The 17,885-nt window shown below is 35.8% G+C and overlaps 1 protein-coding gene across 1 annotated transcript in view; it reads left to right on the top strand.

The window, feature by feature from the left end:
- Window positions 1–3,535: 3,535 nt before the first annotated feature.
- LOC129641371 (ovostatin homolog 2-like) overlaps window positions 3,536–17,885 on the top strand; it is a 52,028-nt gene continuing 37,678 nt past the window's right edge. Inside the window, 7 exon segments of the mRNA XM_055566101.1 lie at window positions 3,536–3,600; window positions 3,915–4,098; window positions 5,199–5,385; window positions 9,208–9,239; window positions 11,883–12,051; window positions 12,557–12,641; window positions 16,386–16,503. Coding sequence (XP_055422076.1) covers window positions 3,536–3,600; window positions 3,915–4,098; window positions 5,199–5,385; window positions 9,208–9,239; window positions 11,883–12,051; window positions 12,557–12,641; window positions 16,386–16,503 — 840 coding nt within the window.

The following is a 17,885-nucleotide window of genomic DNA, read 5'->3' as shown; positions in this document are numbered from 1 at the left end:
CAGACTCCTTAGTGCAAGAAAAAACTTTTCACAAGTCAATCACAATGTTTTCAATAGGCTTGTTGAATGTCATTTCATACACTATCTTTTCTTCAGTAAAGGAGAACTTACTATTATTTTTAAAACACACACAATGTTCAATTATAATTTCATCATTTTCTTTCCTGAGCTATTACTTCAGTTTCTATGCTACCTAGAAAATTCCTAATCATGTTAATAGTCCCAATTCAAAACTTCATAATCAAATTCTTTTCAACTTCCCATTTGTCATTTTAATGTGATTCCACTGAGCGTTGCTCATAGTTTCAATATAGGATAGTCTTTGTATCACACAGCATTGTAATTTATGTTTAAATATTGTTCTGAGTGGACAGTGATCTATTCTAGGAAAAGAAATAGTCTTATTCATCTGTTTATCATCAAGGCCAGGTTCAATACTGTGTCACACCCCACCTCTAACCAACCAGCACACATTTCCTTAGCAGCCTATAGTTCCTTCTCTTCTGTAACATTTACTATGGTTGTAATGAAATAATTAATTGTACAATTAGTTCTTTAACCTCCACCTTTTCTAGTAGAATAACTACCAAAATTTGTGTTCACCTCATAATTCCCACCATCTACCACATTTCTATCAAATAATAGATACTCAGTAAGCACATACTGAATAAACAAGTGACTAGAGATAGTTCCATAGCAGCAAACAACAATGACCTAAGTAACACTGAGTCTGTCACGTGATGATGAAATAATATCCATCATATATCCCTTTATTCAGCAGAAACATAAAGAGAATTTAGAGCATAGTACATTAATCCATGTCCTTTCATATTTTTATATATAAACATTGTTTGATCTCACTTAATTTGATTATTAAAAGAAATTCCTCCCAATCACTTAGTCTCTGAGTGACCCTATGAAAATCTGTGTTTTTTTTCTGATACTGGATTTTTCTTATCTATAAAATAAGAATAAATAAAGAACCTAAGATTGTATTTTTGAGAATTAAATGAGATACTATCAATATCAGTGCCTATCACTCTGTTAATTATTAAGAAATTATAATATCCCGCCTCTTCAACAGATCCTTACTTCCTTCTTTCTCACTTCCTTTCTCCCTGCCCTCTCTCATCTTCCCTCCTTCTTTCCTCTTTTTCTTTCTTCCCTTCTCTACTAGAAGTAAACTACTTTAAAGAGCAGTGTCTTACTCATCTTGTTATCTCTAGAACCTCACTATTGCCTTGCTGATACATAGCAAGTACGCAATAGATGCTGGATTCATATCTGAATTTTTTGGAATAAGGACCCATTAACCATGTAAATCAGATAAATTTATTTAAGGATATGTTAATCAAATAAAGTCATGTTTGGGGAAAGAGATATTATAAAAAATTTTAGTTTCCAAGGAGATTTAAAAGAATTGTGCAAAACATATGTTTGTCATCAATAACTAGCCTTGATTAAAGTTAAAATGAATAGAGTCATTTACTCAGCATAAAATATTCACATTTGGAAAAACACAAATATTTTAGAGAAGTTGCATGATTTTAGATTCACCAGCCTTGGGAATAAAGAATTGGTTGCTTTGACTTATAAACAGTCTGCCTTGTGGTTCTGTTTAACTTGAACACTGATGAGTTGAGCTTCACTTGTTTTGGAAACTAGAGATTTGTGAGTAGGAGAAACAGAGTGCAGAGAGTGGTTCTAATAATAAGCCCAAGGGGCGATCAGAGGAAAGGGTATTGGTCAAACACAGAGACCAACAGTTTGAGATTCCAGTGGAAAGAAATTAAATATTAAAACTGGCAGGGCCGAATAACAGTTGAAGATTAGCCCCATTTGTAGCAGAGATTTTAAAAGAGTTGGCATCTTAAGCAGGGTTAGAGAAAAGGCAGACTGAAAATAAAAGTCTTAAATTGGAATGGGGAGTCGAGAGAAGCTGCAATTCTACTGAGAGAACATGATCCGAGTTTTCAAGCACACAGTACTGTGCTGAAATTGGAAATGTGGTCAGCTGAGGACCCTGTTCTGACCTTCCTTGGCCTCAGAGCCCCATTCCACCTCCTCATGGATTATAGTTGGTTTTGTTGTTCTTTCCTTTGTGTTTGCTCTTGCAGTATTGTAGATCTATTTCTAAAAGACTGAAATCAATTTCAATCTTTCATTACCCAATGCATCATTCTTCAAGCCAGATGCATTAACTCCATCAATACTTGACATGAAAAGGATGTTAACAACAACAACCAAAAAAAGAAGACAAATAGGGGAATTAACACACTGAGGGTAAGAGGTCACCAGTTTCTCTGGTATGACTCATGTTCCTTGTAGAAATATTTTGCAATAATGATGGTAAAGCATTTATTTGGGGGAGGGGGGTGTTAAGAAGTGACTAGTATGTGTGTACGCCTGTGCATGCATGCCAAGTCACTTCAGTTGTCCATGTCTGACTCTGTGACTCTATGGACTGTAACCCACCAGATTCCTCTATTCATGGGATTCTCCAGGCTAGAATACTGGAGTGGGTTATCTTGCCTTCCTCCAGGAGATCTTCACCACCCATGAATCGAACCTTCCTCTCTTATGTCTCCTACATTGGCAGGCAGGCTCTTTACCACTAGCATCACCTGGGAAGCCCAGTATGTGTGTATACACTCACACATATTTATCACATTTTCTTGCATTTTTTTTCCTATTTAGGGTAGGAAAGGATATTGACCATTATAAAAACCTAAGAAAAGTATAGTAGGAACTCCTCTGATGGTCTAGTGGTTAAGATTCCATGCTTCCAATGCAAGGTGGGTGGATTCCATCTCTGGTGGAAGTGTTAAGTTCCCTCATGCCACGATGTGGCAAAAAAAAAAAAAGTCAGCAACAGCAGAAAATGTTGCACACATATCAACATTTTAAATGTTGTATTCCATATCATGAAATTATAGAAAAATGAGCTTCAATTATCTGTAAAATGAGCCTATATTGAGATATTTATTTGCATCTGGATTTTGGCAATATCAGATAATGCTGCTTCTCTCAGAAACCTGGAATATTTACCTTTGGGGATTTGAAATGATTAATAGCTGTTTGGACAGGTATTCTTCCAAGTGCTGATTCCTGTGGATTAATGCTTTTGATACTGCAGTGAGCCCTGGGAGTGAGGAACTAAATTAATAGAATCCTAAGTGTCACACAAGTGCTTTCTTTGTTTTCCTCTTTCTTCCTGTCCACCTGTACTGCTGATTCCAAAAACAGATCAGCATCTGGTGAATTTAAGAAGGAAGTTGTAGGTAAAGTGACACCCCCCACCCCCTGGAAACATAATGGGAGAGGAGATCTAAATGAGATTGGAGAGTCCCATTATATTTGCTCCAAAAAGCAATTGATCCTTCATTGTGTGACTATATAAAAGCAGCAGTATACAGAGAGATGCAGAGTAGAAGGAAGAAAAGAAAGCAAAGAGTTGAGACAGCTGACTTCTAATAAAGACAGACAGAAAGAGGAGAATATCTTGAAGTCTTAATTGTTCAGGCACTGGGGTAAAATGGTGCCCATTATTTTTATGAGCACATTTTTGCTTCATTTTACTGTTTCTGAGACTTTGAACCCGTAAGGAATATTATATTACTATTCATATGAAAGTACTGGCAAAGTGACCTTATGAAATATGCTGTATTAAAATTAGATTGTATTTTACCATTTCAATTTCTGAGACAGAGTGCTGATTTATCTTGTAAATCTTAAACAGGTGTATGAAGGGAACTGACTTTATTTTTTCTTGATAGCTTTCTATATACTTGTTTATTGTAATATCATGAAAAGTGTGTATGTTTCAGAAATATGTCAATAAGCTAAAATTGTTTTATGCATGTTCTGCATTTCTCTTATCCTTGTTTAGAGTGTTGATTACTCTGTTTGCATAGGCAATATATCCTATGGGTCCCCTATGTGATTCAAAGTCATTCTACAGAACAAGCTTGTCTCCACCTTTTAAATCTGAATGAATCTGTGTCCTTGAGTGTTGTCTTAGAATATGATGGATCCAATAGCACTATTTTTGACCAGACTGTGGAAGAGGATAACTTCCATTCTTGTGCAAATTTTGAGGTAAGGTGCAGAATTTGACATTTCAGAACTTCAGATGGGAAAATGGAATTACTACTTAAAAATGAGTTTTGTGTCCGTTTCTCCATTGCTGGCTTGTAAATAAATTCTTCAGTACCATTTTTCTAGATTCCGTATGTATGTGTTAGAATGGCCATGGGGAGAGGAGGTAGAGGGTGAGATGTATGGAAAGAGTAACATAGAAACTTACACTACCATATGAAAAATAGATAGCCAACGGGACTTTGCTGTATGGCTCAGGAAACTCAAACAGGGGCTCTGTATCAACCTAGAGGGGTGGGATGGAGAGGGAGATGGAAGGGAGATACATGTATACCTATGGATGATTCATGTTGAGGTTTGACAGAAAACAGCAAAATTCTGTAAAGCAATTATCTTTCAATAAAAAATAAATAAATCTTTAAAAAATTAGTTTTAGAGAAATAACAAAACTTGATTTGGATAAGTTGTGGAGTCTGAGAAGGAAAATTGGAGAAATTTTGAGAGGCAAATAAAAAGACAAGTTATATATACAATAAAACTTGTGAAGTACTGCACTTTTCTCTTGCAGGGAATGGTAATAAGACAATATAACTGTTTTCTGATGGGTTTCCCTGGTGGCTCAGCGGTAAAGAACCCTCCTGCCAATACAGGAGACATGGGCTTGATCCCTGGGTCAGGAAGATCCCCTGGAAAAGGAAATGGCAACCCACTCCAGTATTCTTGCCTGGGAAATCCCACGGAAAAAGGAGCCTGGTGGGCTACAGTCCATAGGGTTGCAAAAGAGTAGGACACAATTTAGCGACCAAACAACTGCTTTTAGATAGTAGAACTGTTTAAAAATGAGGATAGAGAATTAGGTAAAGCAATGAGAGATTGGAACTCAGAAACATAGAAAACAATAGATAAGAAAACGTAGGAATAACTTTACTGGAAACTGCCTCAGGCTAAATAAAGGAATTGGAACAAGTGATCAATAAGTCTCCCATTAAGACATAATGGATTCCCAAGGCTCTCTCAGCCTCAGAAGCAAATTAAGGCATTGTTTACCATCTAAATGTATAAGAATGATTTTCCCATTTTCTGCTCTTTATGTTAAATAGGTTTCCCACAAGTCTTCTGAACAGATGGCTTTTGTGACTCTGTTGGTTAAGGGAGATACTCTTAAAATCTTTGAGAGGAGATCTGTAGCACTCTTTTCAGAAGAGACAGTGACCTTTGTGCAGACAGATAAACCCATCTATAAATCTGGAGAGAATGGTAAGTCAATATTTATGTTTCCTTCTTATTGTTGATTTCAGAAACTCTTTCTTCTAATTTTAAGCAATCCAAACACATTATTAAATTTAAATCCAAGTTCTAATTTGGTCTTAACTCTTCAGATCAAGAATTTTTAGAATTTTGACCAGTTGTCTAGGTCAGTTATGAAACAGTGCCCTCCAGCTTCAATTATTGAGTGCTTTGTTTCTTACAGTTTTGTGTCTATCTCACTGTTTACAAATTCAATGACAGGCTTGCGTAATACAATGGCTGCAAGCTAGGGGTGTGTTACTTCATAATTTACCAGCTGGGCAAACTAATTAAATCTCTATTTTGACTCAGTTCTTTTCATCCATAGAATGGAAATAGTAAAAGTATCTCCTTTTTACTGTGAAAATAAGATGGTCAATGTAAAATAGTTTCTCTGCATGCATGCGTGCTAAGTTGCTTCAGTCGTGTCCCACTTTGTGAGAACCTATGGACTACAGCCCACCAGGCTCCTCTGTCCATGGGATTCTCCAGGCAAGAATACTGGAGTGGGTTGCCATGCCCTCCTCTGGGGAATCTTCCAGACCCAGAGATCAAACTTCCGTCTCTTATGCTTCCTGCACTGGCAGGTGTATTCTTTACCCCTAGTGCCACCTAGGAAGCCCAAAATAGTCCCTGGCACACAGTAAGTAATTTGTAAATGGCATTTATTATCATCATCATTATTATTCACACCAGAAAAAGGAATCATAAATCTGATAACTTAGGCAGAGTCCTTCTTCATTATTGTTGTAAGTAGAAGAAAGCAGAAAGAGCACCAAACTAAGATTCAGAAGGATATGATTTTTGTCTTGGCTCTGAGAATAAATTATCAACTTCTGCCAAGTCAGTTCTGGTCTTTGAGATCTTTAGTTTTCTCATTTATAAAATTAGAAGTTGGATGAGAGCATCCACACACTGTGTTCTATGAGCCTAGCGGGCTACAGTCCATGGGATTGCAAAGAGTTGGATATGACTGAACATCTGAGCACACAGATGACTTACTAAAAAAAGTAAAAGAACTAAAACAGAATTTATCTTATACTGAGGGTTTTTTTTTTGTTTTGCTACATTATGTTTTCTCTTCTGGATGTATTAAAATACTATGATGACAGTTATAGGTGCAAAAATAGCTAATATGGCTTTTTTGGAATTCTGCTAAAATCAATATTTGCCAACATTAATATATTTTTCCATAAAAATTACATATAACTCATGTGCATGTGTGTGTATGTATGTGCATGTGGGCAGTTGGGTCTGACTCTTTGCAACCCCATGAACTGTAGCCCACCAGCCTCCTCTGTCCATGGGATTTCCCATGCAAGAATACTGGAGTGGGTTGCCATTTCTCTTCCAGGGGCTCTTCCTGATCCAGGGATCAAACCCAAGTCTCTAGTGTCTCCTGCATTGGCAGACAGCTTTTTGACCACTAGTGCCACATCAGAAGTTCATATGTAACTCTTACCATACGTATTTCACACTTGTCCTTCTATGATTAATTCTGCCACCAAGTTTTGAGACTTCCCTATGGGCTGTTATGGAAAAAGTTTCTAGTGGTGGCAGAAGCTCATGCCAGCTTTGGTAACACCAGGTCATGATCAACAGAGGAATTATAAATGTGCAATAAAAAAATATTTCCAAAAAGAACCCAGATCTCAAAGGTCTAAATCAGAGCTAGAGGAGAAGGAAGTGCAGTGTTCTATGAAATCAAGGCAATTAATTTCACTATTTATAAGCAATCATATCTGGGAGAGAAAATAACAAGAGTAATAATTCTTATTAATAGCTATAAGAAAATTAATCATTAATAAATAATAAGAAAATATTATTGTTCCCTCTTCCTCTTTTAGTTAAACTTCGCATTGTGACACTTGATACTAAGTTCCTACCTATCAACGATGTGGTGAGTTCAGTCATTTCAAAGGCACGATGAAATCTAAACAAATTACTCCATTGCTCTATAAGGTGTCACTGGGAAGTTTTCCATAACTATGGAGATACATGTAACTACAGTTTCAAAGATAAACCTCAATATTAAACAAAAAACTTTCCTATACAGTTAATGGATTTTTACTTCTCTAGGTCTTTTCATCCTATTAGAAAAAATGACTTACATAGAAGTTGCTTTTTACTTCCCAGAGGAAAGTTTGAGTCTGTTTCAGATTTAGTTTTCCTGGCATCTTTGGCTCTAGAAACTTTGCCATCTGGAACAGGGGAGAATAAGTCAACATTTAAGTCAGATAATCTTTATAATGCAATATCTGGCACCAAAATGAGCTGTTTTAATATTAACTTGAATTTTTCTTTCTTCTTTCAGTATCCCTTGATCACACTTCAGGTAAGAGATCTTTTTCAAACCCATCATTTAAAATGTTTAGATAAATAGTGATATGTGTGTAGTTTTCATTACGCACAGTGAGAAATTAAGATAACTGAAATATGGGGGAAGAGAAATTTGTACATGCATTTGTGTAAGGCACCATGTGAAGAACGAAAGAAAGGGCTGCCACTTTTAGTGTCTGCTGTGGGCCAAATGGGGCAATGGTGGATCCTCATGGAAAAACATAAGATTAGGCTCTTTGTAGGGGCTTCCCCAGTGGCTCAGAGGTAAAGAATCCACCTGCAATGCAGGAGACTCAAAAGACACCAGTTCGATCCCTGGGTTGGGAAGATCTCCTGGAGAAAGGCATTGCAACCCACTCCAGTATTCTTGCCTGGCGAATCCCCTGGACAGAGAAGCCTGGAGGACTACAGCCTATAGGGTCACAAAGAGTCAGACACGACTGAAGCAACTGAACATGCAACACACACCGGCTCTTTCTAAGGGAGATTTATGTTTCAAATTGCTTGATTTTGTCTGCTGGCTCTTCTCAGTTTTAATTTAGCCACATTTTGTTTTAAGAGAATAGAAATCATAAGCATCTAAAAATGTAGGAATACACGGAAGGTGATATTATAAAATGGACTCCACTTTCAGAAACCAGTTTGCATCTCCTTCTACCAGTTCAAATCCCTAGTGTAGTGTAATGTGGCTTTCAAATTTAATTGAAATTGCATGCCTGTCAATAAATAGCTTGTATCAATCAACTGCATGTATGTATCAATCAACTCCAACAGTATGTATTTTAATCTCTACATATAATAGGTACCATGACTAATTAGTTCTAAAGGTTAATACATTGAGATTTAGTTCTTCATTAATGATCATGTATGTAAATATAGTCTATAAATGATTTTGATTTTGTTATATTGGTGACAACTTGTCCTTCTAGTGGGATAAATAAAGTTGGCCATTTTATGTTTTCTGCACTATTAGTAACCTGTAAATAATATTATCTCCACATTTAAACATTTCATGCAGATAATGTTGTGTTCCATGGAAAGCAATAGCAAACTTAAGTAACATCGCTTTAAATGAGGAAAAGATTTATTGTTTTCAGAAACTACTACCCCTGAGTGTACTAAGGTCAAGGTTAGGGCAGTAATAGCACAATGTTGCTAAGGCTTCTTCTATTTACTCTTTCTTCTTTCTTTTTTATTTTTTAAATTTTAAAAGTATGATAATACATTTACAGGAGACTTGGAAAATGCAGAACAAAGTTACATATAGTGCAATTATTTTTTAAGAAGATAAATTAAGATTTTTAGTTGGAGTTTCAATATCAAACTCTCAAAATTAATAAAATGAATATACAGAAAAGTAGAAGATTATAGGAAACCTGAAAAGCACCATGAACCAATTCAACATAGTTAAGATTTATGCAGTTTTGACACAACAGTAGGATACACACTCTATTCAAGTTCTCATAGACTATGAACTAGGAGACACTGAAACATACACAGGGATGTAGAACAAGGTGCAAAAATTTCATGATTTAAAGGAACTGAAATCATACAGAGTCTTTTTCCTTACCACTGTGGAATGATGTTAGAAATCAACATCAAAAGATATTTGAAAACCCATATATTTTCAAGTGCAATGTGACATTTACCAAGAGAGATCTTTGACTTAGCCATTGAAAGCCTCGATAAAATTGGAAGACTAATAGAACACAGCAGGTGTTTGCAGAGAAGCAAGCATTTAAATGAGAAATTAATTATCAAGATACTTTTAAAATCCCATGTATTTGAAAATTAAATGTCCACTTTTAAATGATGGATGTATCTAAGAAGCCATAGCAAGGAAAATTAGAAAATATTTATAATAGAATAAAAATGAAAGAGAATTTCCCAGAATTTGATGCATGCAGCTGAAGCTGCTTTATAGACTTCTATTTAACCTCTATGTCATCCTCAATATCTTGCTTTATTTTCAGTGGCATCTGAGTTTGATTCTTCTCTACCCAGTGACTTCTATTTACGTGTCATCAGCCAACACTCAATCACATGAGTAATCCTTACTGAAAGGAAGTTTACAAAATTAATTTAACTTTCTAGATTTTACTGTGGAGGAAAGCAAAAAAAATAACAAAAAAGATGAGTAGTGAGAAATGTTTCTGTGCCTTTGTAGATATCTTTTTATCTGGATATCTTTAACTCAGTTCAGTTCAATTCAGTCGCTCAGTCGTGTCTGACTCTTTGCGACCCCATGAATCGCAGCACACCAGGCCTCCCTGTCCATCACCAACTCCCAGAGTTTACTCAAACTTATGTCCATCGAGTCGGTGATGCCATCCAGTCATCTCTTCTGCTGTTGTGCCCTCTCCTCCTGCCCCCAATCCCTCCCAGCATCAGAGTCTTTTCCAATGAGTCAACTCTTTGCATGAGGTGGCCAAAGTATTGGAGTTTCAGCTTTAGCATCAGTCCTTCCAATGAACACCCAGGATTGATCTCCTTCAGGATGAACTGGTTGGATCTCCTTGCAGTCCAAGGGACTCTCAAGAGTCTTTCTCAACACCACAGTTCAAAAGCATGAATTCTTCAGCACTCAGCTTTCTTCACAGTCCAACTCTCACATCCATACATAACTACTGGAAAAACCATAGCCTTGACTAGATGGACCTTTGTTGGCAAAGTAATGTCTCTGCTTTTTAATATGCTATCTAGGTTGGTCATAACTTTTCTTCCAAGGAGTAAGTGTCTTTTAATTTCATGGGTGCAATCACCATCTGCAGTGATTTTGGAGCTAAAAAAATAAAGTCTGACACTGTTTCCACTGTTTACCCATCTACTTCCCATGAAGTGATGGGACCAGATGCCATGATCTTCATTTTCTGAATGTTGAGCTTTAAGCTAACCTTTTCACTCTCCTCTTTCACTTTCATCAACAGGCTCTTTAGCTCCTTTTCACTTTCTGCCATAAGGGTGGTGTCATCTGTATATCCAAGATTATTTCTCCTGGCAATCTTGATTCCAGCTTGTGCTTCTTGCAGACCAGCAGCATTTCTCATGATGTACTCTGCATATAAATTAAATAAGCATGGTGACAATATACAGCCTTGATGTACTCCTTTTCCTATTTGGAACCAGTCTGTTGTTCCCATGTCCAGTTCTAACTGTTGCTTCCTGACCTGCATACAGGTTTCTCAAGAGGCAGGTCAGGTGGTCTCATATTCCCATCTCTTTCAGAATTTTCCACAGTTTATTGTGATCCACACAGTCAAAGGCTTTGGCATAGTCAATAAAGCAGAAATAGATGTTTTTCTGGAACTCTCTTGCTTTTTTGATGATCCAGCAGATGTTGGCAACTTGATCTCTGGTTCCTCTGCCTTTTCTAAAACCAGCTTGAACATCTGGAAGTTCACGGTTCGTGTATTGCTGAAGCCTGGCTTGGAGGCTTCCAACCCATAATTTCTTTAATTATGGCTGGATAATATCAATACATTTATTGAAGCAGGCTCACACAAGCTGCTAAAAGCAAATGACGGAGGAAGTGTTGCTTGAAGGATGCTTTCTTATTGTGGGACTTCCATTTAACAGTCTGTAATTGTTTTCACAATTTGAGATACAAGTGCAATAAAATGATAGAACTTTCTTTACTTCCCTGAACTACATGTGTTCAGTCACTCGATCATGTCTGACCCTTTGTATCCCCATAGACTGTAGCCCACCAGGCTCCTCTGTAAGTGGAATATTCTAGACAAGAATACTGGAGCGAGTTGCCATTTCTTATTCCAGGGGATCTTCCTGCCCCAGGGATCGAGCCCATGTCTTCTGCATCTCCTGTATTGGCAGGCAGATTCTTTACTATTAGCATCACCTTGCTATGTTGTGCTTAGTCGCTCAGTCATGTCTGACTCTTTGTGACCTCATGGATTTCAGCCCAGCAGGCTCCTCTGTCCATGGGATTCTCCAGGCAAGAATGCTGGAGTGGGTTGCCATGCTCTCCTCCAGGGAATCTTCCAAACCCAAGGATCAAACCCAGGTCTCCCACACTGCAGGCAGATCCTTTACCCTCTGAGCCATTAGGGAAGCCCCAACTATATAAAGGATCACAAATTAAAAAGAAAAGGATAATATTCTCATACATCCTGTGCTTTTATTTCTTCTTTATTTTCTAGGATCCTCACAACAATAGGATTTTTCAATGGCAAAATGTGACCTCTTCTCAAAATATTACCGAACTCTCATTCCAATTGATTTTAGAACCAGTGTTTGGAGATTACTCTATTGTCGTGAAAGAAAAATCAGGAAAGACATTGACACACCAATTTACTGTTAATAGAAATGGTAACCAATTGCTAATTATGATTGTTTTATATAATTGAAGTGTCCAAAGAACTGTTCAACAAAATAACTTTTATGTTACAATTAGACAAATTACATCAAGTTTGACTTAGTTTTCTGCCATTTCCCTTTCTTGTCCTTCTATGTTTTATTGTCTCTGCTTTCTTGCTCATCATTCATTGCCTGTATCCTTATTCTGATGCCTTCCTTTTCTCCTAAGGAAGTATCCCATTTTTTATAGAATAAAGACAACCATCTAGAAAGGATCTAAAGGACTACAGCAAACAAAATGTGAAGTTCCAGGAATAAGGCAAAGAAAGGAAAGGGGAATTATTAATTAATGAGACACCATCACCCACTGATGGAATTTGGAGGCGTTGAACCATGATCTATACAGAGGCATACATAGAAAAATGTCATGTGTGGAAACACATTTATATGGTTGTAGTCATTTGTGCTCAGCAGTGTGTGAGAGCTGAAGTCACATTATATTTCTCTTTGTTTCCAGTGTTGCCCAAGTTTGAAGTTAAGGTCAGTGCACCACAAACAATAACTATTTCAGATGATGAATTCCAAGTCAGTGCATGTGCTAAGTAAGTATTCAAGAGATTTAACTCCACCTGTCAATACAAGGCTTAGAGGAAACAAAAAAATGAGATCAACCATATAAATTTATGTATCTGCTTATATTAAAAGTATTAAAGAAGTAATGGATTGTCACTGTAGAATATTTGAAAAATATTGAAAAATGTGAGATATTACCTAAAATTAATTATATTAACTGCCATTAACACTTTATTTTTCTCTGGTCTTTCATGAGTACTTTCAACAATTATTCTTTTTTACCCTCTCCAGTTAAGAAAACCAGTCACTATATAATGCCAGGCTTTTCATGTATTCCAATTCCTCTCTGCATAAACATATCTCTATGTGGCTATACCAAATTTATCTAACCACTCTTTTATTATATGACATGCAGCCTGTTTGATTTTGTTTTCCCAGTGACAAATAAAGTTATAGTAATGTCCTTGTGTATAAAATATAGCATTTTAATTAAAAATTATTTACATAAGAAAAATTTCCAGAATTGGATTCACTACAACAAGAGTGTAACAATACTCTGACAAATGTGCAACATTCTTTTAGTTTTTTGACTGCCATATTGATCACTAAGTATGTTGTGCCCAAGGACGATTCCGACAGCTTGTTTAAAGCACCTTGCCTCATTGAATCTTCAGCATCAGTGGATGTTTTCACTAAAAAAAAAAAAAATAAAGAAAAGAAAGAAATATTGAAAATATCATAGTGGAGAAAAAGGCATTTTATCAATTTAATTTTAACTAATTTGAATCCACTTGATGTAAAAAAAGGAATTCCTATATGATTTGAGAAATTGTTATTTTCTTTTGAGGGGATTATTTCTAATGCCTTGCCTTTCCTCAAATTTCTAATTATAGTTTAAAAAAAGAGCTAATATTTATTGAATGCCAATGAATGTGCTAAGCATTACATTTGTTAACTTTCTCACCATGTCACTGTGAGAAAGGAGCTATTATCAACTCAATGTTATAAAGAAAGATAATGAGACAGAGAATTTAAATAACTTATCAACATTAATGGGGTTTTTTGATGGAAGAACTACAATTTAGACCTAGGCTATCTAAGTTCAGTTTCTCTCCTAACCAAGACCTCTATTATACTTTATATAAACAATTGAAAATGTTAATATTTGCCATATTTGTTAAACATTGTTTATCTAACTAATGACATGAAAAGTACTTGCCTTTGAATATTTTCAGTAGTATATTAAAGATACATTGGTAAAGGGCAGCCTGGTAGAAACATGGGGATTTTGCTGAGAATACCATAACAAATCTTAGAAACAGTTTCTAGTCTTTAAAAAAAAATGTTCTTTAGACTCTAGGAAAACAATCATATTTTTCTGAGTTTAAGTGAAGAATAGCTGATCATGTGCCAGAATTTTGTAAATGTAATGTATGAGATAGTATAGATTATCTGTGTTAAAAATAATGGGATAATCAATATAAGGATCCTAAACTGGTTTCACTAGAAAAATCCTACAGAAAACCAGAATTGTCAGTGGGATTAACATCTATAATTTATCTGCTGAATGGTATATTGAAAAAGTGCAATGCACTTTATTGGGGTAGTCAAAATATTTATCAAGTATCACCTTCCAAAGACTTCCTAAAAGCTAAATGCTGATATGGAATTGAGATTTATTTATTTATTGACATGGAGTTGGGATTTATTGAAATGTTGATATGGAATTAGGATTTATTAAAACTTCCTTAATGTTATATTATACTCAGATCTGACATTAAACAATGTGTCAGTATCAGCAATAATCAAATCCTGCAACAGGACTAGAGAGTTGAGAGCAGAGCTAAGCTTGCTCCGTAGTTATTTCTGTGCAGGCTAAGAGAACATGATGAATGAATCACTGTGTCCAGAAAATAACATCAGTGACTGAGTTGCCAACAATTAAGATTGCACAATACTGAATCATTGTTTCTTAACCATTCTCTGGGACTTAGCTTGGAACAGCCAGAGGAAACAACAACAAATTAGATTATTTTAGCAAACCACCTCAGAGATGAATTAAGCTTTTAAGAAGGAAGAAAATCGCCCACAGGCAAAAGTATTTTAATAAACTGCATTAGTATTCACCAAAAACTTTTCAGATTATAAAAGGAAAATGTTTATTCTGATCTGTATGTAAACTTAAGCTACATATCTTGTGGGTATATGTCAACTTGTAGGTGATAATGTGATAAGTTTTATCTGATAAATAAAAGACAATAAGAAGAAGGAAATAACATATGCTGGGGTATAACATTTGTGACCTGTTTAGAGTCTTGACTCTATTTTACTTGTAATTGATATTTAGAGTTGACAGATTATAGTGAGTTGGATTGAGTTAAAATATCAGAAGCATTGAGAATTTTTAAATAGATTAGTGGACAATAAAGAACATGGATTGTGGCCTGAAGAATATCTGAGTTTGAATTTTAATTCCTTCAGTTACAATGTGGAGAAGAGAGATACTAGATCTCAATTTACTAATCCATTAAATGAGATAACACACTTACATCTTAGGATCACTGGAAAAAATAAATGATATATGTAAACACCAATGTCCAACTGCTAGAAAAAATATTATAATCAATACATTTAATAATATTCAGTTTCACTGTATACTGATTTTAGATTTGTTTTTCTAAATACTAGTAGAAGGGATCCTTAAATAAGACAAAGCTCAAACAATCAACGTATTTGCCTTTGAGTCTTTAAAAAGCTTGTATTATAGTCTTTTGTGTGTTTGGGGAGAAAATGAAATATTTATTTAATCCCACCCCAAAAGACAGACTTCCCTAGTGGCTCAGACAGTAAAGAACCTGCCTGCAATGTGGGAGACCTGGGTTCAGTCTCTGGGTTGGGAAGATCCCATGAAGGAGGGCATGGCAACCCACTCCTGGAGATTCCTGCCTGGAGAATCCCCATGGACAGAGGAGCTTGGCAGGCTGCAGTCCCTAGAGTTGCTACGAGTCGGACTGCTGCTGCTAAGTCGCCTCAGTCGTGTCTGACTCTGTGCAATCCCACAAACGGCAGCCCACCAGGCTTCCCCGTCCCTGGGATTCTCCAGGCAAGAACACTGGAGTGGGTTGCCATTTCCTTCTCCAGTGCATGAAAATGAAAAGTGAAAGTGAAGTTGCTCAGTCGTGTCCCACTCTAGCGACCACATGGATTGCAGCCTACCAGGCTCCTCCTTTCATGGGATCTTCCAGGCAAAAGTACTGGAGTGGGGTGCCAACACATGCACCCAAAAGACATTATACTTTTGGTCAGAGCATATCCAGTATATGCCAATCCTTTTATATTTACTGAGTGAGAAATGAGAAGTGTTATTTAAAATATTAATCAAGAAGTACTTCATGATCCTGAGTAATTTATTTATGTGTATATATCTTTTGTGCTAGAGCAAGTGTTGCAAGCAATTTTTTAAATATTTTTATCAGATTAAAATATAACTTTTGAAACTCAATTTGATCATTAAGTCCAAGTCACTGAGATTTTGAATTTTACATTACTTTGAATTTTATTTTTTAAAAAAACAACTGAATCCTCCTAACAGATTAAATGTCTAATTTAATCTAAATTCAGTGGAGAGGAAGAGTGCAAATAGATGAGCTTCCTAATTGAATTTGGTTGTTGGGTAGACATAGCTTAGAGATTTCATATATAACGTACGAATAAGAGACCATGAAATATGACCGTGGTATTGTTCGTATTACCAGTATATCTTCTCCTCCTAGGTATACCTTTGGCCAACCTGTACATGGGAAAGTCCAAGTCCAGGTGTGCAGGGGATTTTTTTCCTCTGTGGCTTGTGAGAAAGACAAGAATGAAATATGTGAACAGTTTGTTGCACAGGTACAGATCATGATCTTTACTTCAAAAAATTAATTCTTGCTCATTTTCAATATTATTCTTTCTTTGATTCCATTTATAAAAGAGACTGAACAACACTATTTTCATGTTGTGGATAATGGAGGTTGTACATAGGTGAAGTAAAGAATGAGAAGAAAATTCAAGGTATAATTCATTCTCTAGGCCAAGTTCATGGCTCTTCACCTATATATTCATAGAATTTTTAGAATTTGAAAGATCTTATTGTCTTTTTTGTTTATACTGTTTAGGTGACCTCTCTGATCTTTCTTTGGAGTATCATAAACTATCCTTTACATAAATGAATCCCTGATGGCACTCACCATGCCACCTAGAATTGTCCTTATGAAAAAAGTTCACTTGCAAATAGCTGCAATTCAGAGTATCCATTTTATTACCTTAGATTTGAAGTTCACTTTTGAAGCCACCATTTGCTTTTTCAGTTTATAGTATCATAACATTAATGATTGTGAGCATCTCTTTGAGGATCACCTTTAGACTTCAAAAGTGAAATGTGTTTACACCATACACTTTGTATTTTAATTCTGTTTGTCCTAATCTCACTGAATTTTTGAACAGAAAATTACTTAAAGTCTTTTTGGTGAATATCAATATTTGGTTAATACAGACAGAAACCTATATTTTAGGTAGGGATTGCAGACTAAAAAAGACTGAATGGAATTCTTTCACATCAGAGAACATTATTCTATGGTGTGGTTTTAATATAATTTTGTCAGCCATTTTACCCAAGTGATGGGGGTTTCATTCAAGTAGTGTTTAATTTTTCCCCGGTGTGAAAAATGCAACAATAAATAATCTTTTAAAAATAACTTTATGTATGAAAAGTTTTATTTATTTGAAATAGATCTCTTGGAGGAGATTTCCTGAGTCAAAGTAGATAAATAGAGAGGTGGATAGATATAATCATATATAGATTTAATTTTTAAAAATATTACTGCCAACAATACATGAATTTAAAATGTTTTGCCATTTTGGTAGACAAAAATTTAGCTTGTTTTAACTTGCATTACTAGTGAGTTTTGGGCTTCCCTGGTGGCTCAGTGGTTAAGAACCAACCTGCTAATTCAGGAGATGTGGGTTCCATTCCTGGGCAGGAAGATCCCCTGGAGAAGGAAATGGCAACCCACTCCAGTGTTCTTGCCTGGAAAATCCCGTGGACAGAGGAGCCTGAAAAGAGTCAGACATGACTGAGACTAATCAACAACAGCAATAACTCGTGAGTTTGAGCATATTTTCATATTTTTGTTATCAGTTTGGACTTTTTGTTTGAGAACTCTTAATTACACCTGTTTTTCCTGTTGCTGTGAAATGGAAACTTTCTTGTTTTATGAATATTGCCCTCTAAC

The sequence above is a fragment of the Bubalus kerabau genome, chromosome 1, assembly GCF_029407905.1.
Source record: "Bubalus kerabau isolate K-KA32 ecotype Philippines breed swamp buffalo chromosome 1, PCC_UOA_SB_1v2, whole genome shotgun sequence".
Lineage (NCBI taxonomy): Eukaryota > Metazoa > Chordata > Mammalia > Artiodactyla > Bovidae > Bubalus > Bubalus kerabau.
The sequence above is the reverse complement of the archived record's forward strand: the minus strand, read 5'-3'. Positions and strand labels throughout refer to the sequence as shown.